Source organism: Sphaerodactylus townsendi, unplaced genomic scaffold, assembly GCF_021028975.2.
Source record: "Sphaerodactylus townsendi isolate TG3544 unplaced genomic scaffold, MPM_Stown_v2.3 scaffold_509, whole genome shotgun sequence".
Classification (NCBI taxonomy): Eukaryota; Metazoa; Chordata; class Lepidosauria; order Squamata; family Sphaerodactylidae; genus Sphaerodactylus; species Sphaerodactylus townsendi.
In genome coordinates this window covers 598-9,030 of record NW_025950703.1, presented here as the reverse complement: position 1 = coordinate 9,030, position 8,433 = coordinate 598, and the positions used below count along the sequence as shown (strand labels likewise).

Genomic DNA, 8,433 nt, shown 5'->3' with positions numbered 1-8,433 from the left:
CCTTCTCTCCTGTAAGGAAACTCAAAGGGGCTTACAATCTCCTTTCCCTTCCCCCCCAGCACCCACAACAAACACCCTGTGAGGTAGGTGGGGCTGGGAGAGCTCCGAAAAACTGTGACTAGCCCAAGGTCACCCAACTGGCATGTGTTGGAATGCAAAAACTAACAGCAAACTTCCATGGCATGGGTGGGAATTTGAACCTCAGTTTCCCGGATCCCTCTCTAACCACTGCACCACACTGGCTCTCTGTTACTTTTCCACACAAGATTTATATCCCCCTTTCTCTCCTGTAAGGAGACTCAAAGGGGCTGACAATCTCCTTTCCCTTCCCTCTGCCCCACCCCACAACAAATACCCTGGGAGGTGGGTGGGGCTGAGAGAGCTCCAAAGAACTGTGACTAGCCCAAGGTCACCCAACTGGCATGTGTTGGAGTGCACAAGCTAATCTGGTTCCCCAGATAAGCCTCCACAGCTCAAGTGGCAGAGTGGGGAATCAAACCCGGTTCTCCAGATTAGAGTGCACCTGCTCTAGGACAGGAATCCCCAACCTTTTGACGCTGTTCTGAAAAGCAGTGGAAGCACATATAGCTCAGTTTTCTATGAAACTTTCTCAGTTTCCCTCTGAGGCATTGGTGCAACTTCTGCCCCACCTTTTCCCCCCTCCAGCAAGGTATGGCAATAAACCACTTGACGTGTGTCACAATGGTTTGAGGGAGGAGTTTCAATCACAACATAAGAATCAGATCAAAAAGGGCTACAGAAGCCTGCATGCTGCCCTCATGAGATCAGGTATCCTTCTACGTGCGGAAATACATCTCGTATCTGGAGCTACATGGCTATGCCCACCTTGTCTTGCATTTCACTCATGCCGAAAGACACAATATACCTGAGGAATGTGGGAAGAGCCCACTGGGATACCTGAGTGTGGTTCAGTGGACGGTGTTTTCATAAAGAAGAAGAAGAAGAAGAGTTTGGATTTATATCCCCCCTTTCTCTCCTGCAGGAGACTCAAAGGGGCTGACAATCTCCTTGCCCTTCCCCCCTCACAACAAACACCCTGTGAGGTAGGTGAGGCTAAGAGAGCTCCGAGAAGCTGTGACTAGCCCAAGGTCACCCAGCTGGCGTGTGTGGGAGTGTACAGGCTAATCTGAATTCCCCAGATAAGCCTCCACAGCTCAGGCTGCAGAGCTGGGAATCAAACCCGGTTCCTCCAGATTAGATGCACGAGATCTTAACCTCCTACGCCACTGCTGCTCCTTTAAACATGAAAGAACAGACATGCCCGCTTCTCTTCTCGATTGTTTTTATTTCTTCATTCCAATAAATTCCTCTCGACTGTTTTTTTTTATTTCTTCATTCCAATAAATTAAAGGTGGCAGTGCATTGTGGGGGAAGGATCAGCTTGAAGTGGGTCTCCTCCAGCCAATCAGGTGAGAATGGTTGCCACACTGGGCAACAGTACGGCAAGCTCTGATTGGACACCCGGGACTTGGCAGAGAGGATTGCCTCGCAGGTTGAGATGGGTGAGCTTTGGGAATGAAGCCAGAGGTCGGAGGTCAGAGGGTCGCTGGATGCCTGGGGGAAGGGAGCGGAGTTAAGGAGAACAGCGGTTCCTAGAGTGACCCGTCCAGACCCACATTCGAACAGAGGAATCTTCCGAGTCCTGACCCTAATTTGATCTCACCACCTCATGAGGGTGAGCAAAGGGTGTGTGTGTAGCCAAGTGTCAAGGATACGGTTGTTGCAGAGGGAGAGATCCTCCAAGCGAGGGAGCGGGGGCAGCCCTTCTAGGGTCTCGATTCGGTTCTCATCAGCTTCCAACACCTACGGCAGAAATAGGAGAATAAGAAAAGCAGGTCCTCCATACCGTGTTTCCCCGAAAATAAGACAGTGTCTTATATTAATTTTTGCTCCCAAAGATGCAGTAGGTCTTATTTTCAGGGGATGTCTTATTTTTCTGTGTTCTGTTCGTCGGGCATGCTTCCAAACAAAAACTTTGCTACGTCTTACTTTCGGGGGATATCTGCTATTTCGCACTTCAGCAAAACCTCTACTACGTCTTATTTTCAGGGGATGTCTTATATTCAGGGGAACAGGGTACCTTCAGTATCACACATTTTTAAATCCACAGGTCTCCAACATAGTGCCCGTGGCACAAAAGCACCCTCCCAAACCTTTCTTGATGCCAGCCAAGAGATTTTAGAAAGTGGGTGCAGCTAGGTGAGGTTTCTGCCCATCAAGGTTTCTGATTAGCAAGTGGAGATCTAATTGGCTGTGCCGATTCACAAAAATATTGCTTTTGAAGCAACTGCGACCACAACACAAGGAGAGAAAGTCAGCAAGAAAATCCTGTAAACAATATAGCCGTTTTTAAAGGCATAGTTAGGAAGAACTTCTGCCTGAAATGCTAAAGAGTTGCTGTTACAATTATCCCAAATCTCACTGCCTGACATTCTGTGGTTGGCTCTGCCCTTTTGTGGTTAGACCCATGTCAGAATTCCTTTTTTAAAAATATATATTTTTATTAATTTTATAATAACTGCAACAAAAACTACCACAAATAGTTAGGTGTGGTTTTTGTATATAGCAGTGGTGGCGAACCTATGGCACGGGTGCCAGAGGTGGCACTCAGAGCCCTCTCTGTGGGCACACGTGCACAGAGTTTGTCATGTGGGGGGGGGGGGCTCCCACATCTAAACTAGCCTGGGCAGCTGGAGCACTTGGCGTTTAAAGTAGGTAACCCTGTTAAGTGCTGTTAAACCCCACTGATTTTCATGGGAAGAACTAAAGTGCGATCCTTTACCTGGGAGTAAGCTCGGTTGCTGGCAATGGGGTTTGCTTCTAAACCCTCCTAGGGTCATGATTCACCCATTCGAAGCGTTGCGTGGTTGCTTCAAAGCAAAGCTACCAAGCTTACTCCCAAGTAATGTGTGCCTCGGAGCCAACTGTTTTTTCTAAACGAAAACCTCAGTATTCAGGTTAAATTGCCCTGTTGGCACTTTGCGATAAATAAGTGGGTTTTGGGTTGCAGTTTGGGCACTCGGTCTCGAAAAGGTTCGGCATCAATGGTATATAGTATGTGGTGTGTAGGGTGACAGGATCGTTTTGGTGTTAGTTTTTCTTTGTTCATTTTGTGGTAGTTTTTGTTTTAGTTCTTATAAAATTAATTAAAAATGATCAAACAAAAACTCGTGTCAGAATTCGAAAGGTCCTTACAACTCTAAAAGACTGGGGATACCTTAAATCACGTTTTAAATTATGCTACTCATAGGTGTTTTATATAGTTCTTATGGCCTCAGTAGAGCTGATCAGATAGCCAGGAGGAAAAGATTGCTTTTATCTTTGACAGCTGATTAAAGTAGCTGAAGCCACAGTAGATTTATTGCTCTTCTAATTGAAAAAAGTGCTAAATTGTAGCCTTTCCATCTTCCTTGAGAAATTAACTTGCGCTACCAAGATGTATTTTGAAACACACCTGCTAATTATCTTGAAATTCATCTAGAGGCCAATCATATTATCCAGAGAACAATCACACGTTAAAGTGAGAAAAATTTATTTCAATTTTAATGGTCATTTTATTTTAAAGTATCCAATGATAGCCAGTTCAGGTTTCTCTGGTGGTTTGGTCAACGATGTACTGAGGTAATTTTTTTGTAGGGGTTGCTAGCTCTGGCTTGGGAAATATCTGGAGGTTTTGGGTGGGCGGCGCCTGGGAGGGAGGAGTTTGGGGAAGGGAGGGGCCTCATACAGCCCGCCTCCCAACGCCGCCATTTCTCCTGGGCAACTGATCTCTTTCATCTGTAAATGCCACATAGTTAGTTAAGGTTAAGAAAGATGACACTTAATTTTTATTGCATGTTTTTATATGACAGCAGGAATGACTAGCTGTTGTAACTACCTCTTAAGCTCTCACCTAATAAAGAGTTATGTCTTATTTCAATCCAGGTGATTAACCTGCAGAAAGTTTTTTCCCTGTTGGTTTTGCTAGTAATGACTCACGCCCTCCGAATTGTACTACAAAAGATAAATGGCTCTTAGCGGGTTTTACCTTACCAGTGAGGTCTGGGTAATCTCTTAGATAACGAGAATAAGTTCTAACCAAGTTAAGTGATACAGAACCTTAATTGGATGCAAAATAATTTGTTACACCAGCAATAATCTTTGTACGAATTAGATTCCGGCTGTAACAGATTAAACGAGGAGAAAATTAAACGGCGCTTCGGGGGATGGGGGGGTTATGTTTGAACAAGCATGCGCTATGTATTTGTTTAAAAAACTTATTAGCCATGTTCTTTTTTTTTTAATACAAAACTTTGTTAGGTTTACAAGAATATGTAGAAAATAAAAACAACTCGAATAACAAATCAAAAGGTTGTAAAGAGTACAGACTAAAAAAAAGAAAGACAGGAACGAGAAAGGAAAAAAAGAACTAGAGTCCCAAATAGGAAGAAAAGAGCAGAAAAAGAGAAAATTAAGAGGATGAAAATATGCATTACATTAATCAGTTTTTTGTCAGTCCTTAAAAATACAAAATAAACAAATCAGCGAAACATCAATCTGGCCTAATAGTATGCCAATTATAATTGTTCCCTCTACATTATTCTAGTCCTTGATGACCCTTATAAACATACAATATTATACTATGAGTCGGCCATCTTTCTGCTTTATGGAACTCAAGGCAGCTCAACGTAGATGAAACGCATAACATAAAAAACACCGAAAACATAAAAACCAAAATATAACATCTCACCTCGAGGCAGCGCATCATAGCCAGGGAGGGGGGCAAACAGCGGAGGTGGTTATCTGACAGATTCATGTGGGTGACCAGCAAGAGGTGCTCCAGGTGGCACAGGTTGGTGAGGCCCTGAGAAGGAAAACAGGGAGGTGGCTTAGGAGGGTCACCTGACGAATCGGGCTTGTTTCTCCCACCTGCTCCCTAGACCCTAAGAACTGATGTATTGATGCAAACCACAAACATATTCGATGAGTTTATTTGATGTATTGTGTTTTATTGTTTTGTAAACCACCCTGAGCCCTTCGGGGGTAGGGCGGTCTACCAAATTGAATTAATACCAACAACAACAACAACAACAACAACAACAACGCTGGGCGCCATCCCAAAAACACTAGGGCAGCACTTAAAACATCTTCGAATTGACAAAATTAACATCTGTCAAATTCAGAAGGCAGCCCTGCTGGGATCCGGACGAATACTATGCCGATACATTACAACTTCCTAGGCCTCTGGGTGAGGCTTGAATTGTAATGAAGGCCAACAACCAGCTAAAGATCTGGCAGCTGTGAAATCTACAACAACAACAACAACAACAACACCACAAAGAATTGTCATGAAAAAAGGTTCAATTGAGCATTTAAAGCATCGGTTATTGTGGTTTTTCTGGGCTGTGCGGCCGTGGTCTGGCAGGTCTTGTTCCTAATGTTTTGCCTGCATCTGTGGCCGGCATCTTCAGAGGTGTATCACAGAGAGAAATCTGTTACACACTGTGTCCAGTGAGAAGGGAATGTTTAGTGGGGTATACATTGTCCATGTCCCAGTGAGAAACATTCCTTCTCACTGGACACAGTGTGTAACAAGCAGCCAACAGCGCTTTTCTTCCCATAAGCCACTGCAACCTGCTAAGTCCCTACCCAGTCCCTCCCATCGCCCACCCCCCACATGAGACCCCGGCCTCCTACCCTCTGTGATAGATCCACCACACGCGCCTCGGCGTATTCCATCTTGAGGATGCTGTTTTCTATCAGGAATTTGCTGCGCAGGTCATCCAGGTAAGCTGAGCGCATGGGGTCAGCGGCCTAAGTTGGGGCAAGGGGGGGGGGGGGCAACAGCAACGAACAAGAGAGAGATCAGCAGGCATTCCTTGAGAGCAGCAGTGGTGTTGTGGTTAAGAGCAGGTGAACTCTAATCTGGAGAACTGGGTTTGATTCCCCGCTTTGCTGCTTGAGCTGTGGAGGCTTATCTGGGGAACCAGATTAGCTTGTGCACTCCCACACATGCCAGCTGGGTGACCTTGGGCTAGTCACGGTTCTTCGGAGCTCTCTCAGCCCACCCACCTCACAGGGTGTTTGTTGTGGGGTGGGGCGGAGGGAAGGAAAAGGAGATTGTCAGCCCCTTTGAGTCTCCTTACAGGAGAGAAAGGGGGGGATATAAATCCAAACTCTTCTTCTTGTGTGGAAAAGCAACAGAGAGCCAGTGTGGTGCAATGGTTAGAGAGGGATCTGGGAAAACAAGGTTCAAATTCCCACCCGTGCCATGGAAGTTTGCTGTGTGACTTTGGGCCAGTCACACTCTGTCAGCTTAAACTACCTCACAGGGATGTTGTGTGAGAAGAGGGAGGAGAGGAGAATAATGTAAACCAGTTTTGGTCCCCATTTGAATTAAATAATTAATAAATGAATCAAATAATAAATAAATAGGTGCCGGGGCTGAATTCTGTTTGGAAATGAGGCCTCTTGAATCCGGCGCCTTGTCTTCCTAACCCCAGGATGGGAGAGGAGGACCGTCAAGGAGAAAGGGACACTCTTTGCATGCTCAGTGGCACTGTTTATCCTTGCCTGGTAATCTTTGACAGAGTAAAGGGTAAACCTCAGCAGTGAGTCAGGCTCAGAACAGGAAATGGCTTGCTGGCCCTCCCAGTTTACCTTCAGGGTCTCAAAGTAGCTGAGGGTCTCGCGCTCATACACCAAAGGGTCCAAGGCTCTCATGAGGAGGATGATGGTGAGGAGGCACCCTAGAGAGAAACACAGAACCGAAGTGGTGGGAGGGCAAGGCAGGTGGACTCCACACACAGCCTGAACGCAGGCGAGGATTGTGAGCTGAGGAGAAGATAAAGTCTGCAGCCTGGAAATAGAACCACCTTGCGTGTATTTACTTGTCTGGCATAATTTCCCATGTTTCTGGTAGTCACAAAGGGCCAGACCGTCCATTGACTCCCCCACCCCTAAGCCAGCTTCTGGGGTTCCACAATTTGCCCACACTCTGAAGTCCAGCATCACAACTTTAGCAACTGTCTTTATTGAAGTACACAGGAGCAAGCTGCTAGTCCTCCAGGCTGGGAGGAAATAAAGGGAATATTTAAACAAACACAAGCAAGTTGCTAGTCCCTACAACTGTAAATAAATGAAGTGAGCATTTTAACAGACAGAAGCAAGTTGCCAATCTCCAACCCAGTGACGAAAGGCAGAACCTAAAATTACGAGCTTCATATTTTACTTTATAGTGAGTAGCTATCGCTTTATTGTATTGATGATGGAGTTGTATATAAATGGCCTTGCTGGGAACCACCCAGAGTCAGAAAGAGGAAGGGCCGTATAAAAACTTAATAAATAAATTAGGATTCTGAATCATGGGGCCAGCATGCCCAGACTGTGGTGTGATTGATGGATATGCCATCCCGAGAAAAATGATCTAGAATGGCTTGAAATCCTGATTATTATTACCCATCCCCCAGTGTGGGGCTGTCCAAGTTCCTTCCTTCCTTCCTTCCTTCCTTCCTTCCTTCCTTCCTTCCTTCCTTCCTTCCTTCCTTCCTTCCTTCCTTCCTTCCTTCCTTCCTTCCTTCCTTTCTCTCTCTCTCTTTCCCTTCTCTCTTCTTTCTTTCTTTCTTTCTTTCTTTCTTTCTTTCTTTCTTTCTTTCTTTCTTTCTTTCTTTCTTTCTTTCTTTCTTTCTTTCTTTCAATCAATTGGTCTTATAGACCGCCCTCCCCCGGAGGGCTCAGGGCGGGGAACATCCATATAATAAAACCAACAACCATCAGATAAAAAACAGCATATAATAAAACAGGAACCATATAAAAGAAGATGGCAGCATCCCACCCCCTCCCCACCCTTTTGTGCAGTACCTTCGCAGCGGCAGAGAACAATTCGCTGCACACCGTCACCCGCCTGCTGCCTCCCAAGAGTCACGGACGTAACTTTGGCTGCCCGTGTGGATACTTACATTTGTTCTCCGGTTCTAGGGCCTGCAGCTCTTTGCAGGATTCCAATTCGGACTGGAGAACTGTTGATTTCTCAACAGACAGCTCACACCTAGGGGAGGAGGAAGAAGAAATTTGGATTTATATCCCCCCTTTCTCTCCTGTAGGAGACTCAAAGGGGCTGACAATCTCCTTGACCTTCCCCCCCTCACAACAAGCACCCTGTGAGGTGGGTGGGGCTGAGAGAGCTCCGAGAAGCTGTGACTAGCCCAAGGTCACCCAGCTGGCATGTGTGGGAGCGCGCAGGCTAATCTGAATTCCCCAGATCAGTCCCCACAGCTCAAGCGGCAGAGCGGGGAATCGAACCCGGTTCCTCCAGATTAGAGTGCACCTGCTCTTAACCACCGCACCACTGCACAGAAGGTACAGCATGAAGAGGGTGGTCTCGTAAAGGGGTGTGTGGACACGTGCAGGGCGATGTGGTTGCAGGCCAGTCAG

General features: G+C 46.1%; 1 protein-coding gene across 1 annotated transcript; it reads right to left on the bottom strand.

Annotated features, from left to right (window-relative positions):
• Positions 1–1,286: 1,286 nt before the first annotated feature.
• On the bottom strand, positions 1,287–8,074 carry LOC125425457 (geranylgeranyl transferase type-2 subunit alpha-like; the record flags this gene model as incomplete). Its single annotated transcript, XM_048483059.1, has 6 exons — positions 1,287–1,575; positions 1,737–1,824; positions 4,751–4,864; positions 5,698–5,814; positions 6,661–6,749; positions 7,959–8,074. Coding segments are annotated over 6 exons (673 nt in total), but the record flags the coding sequence as incomplete, so codon positions are not given.
• Positions 8,075–8,433: the final 359 nt, after the last annotated feature.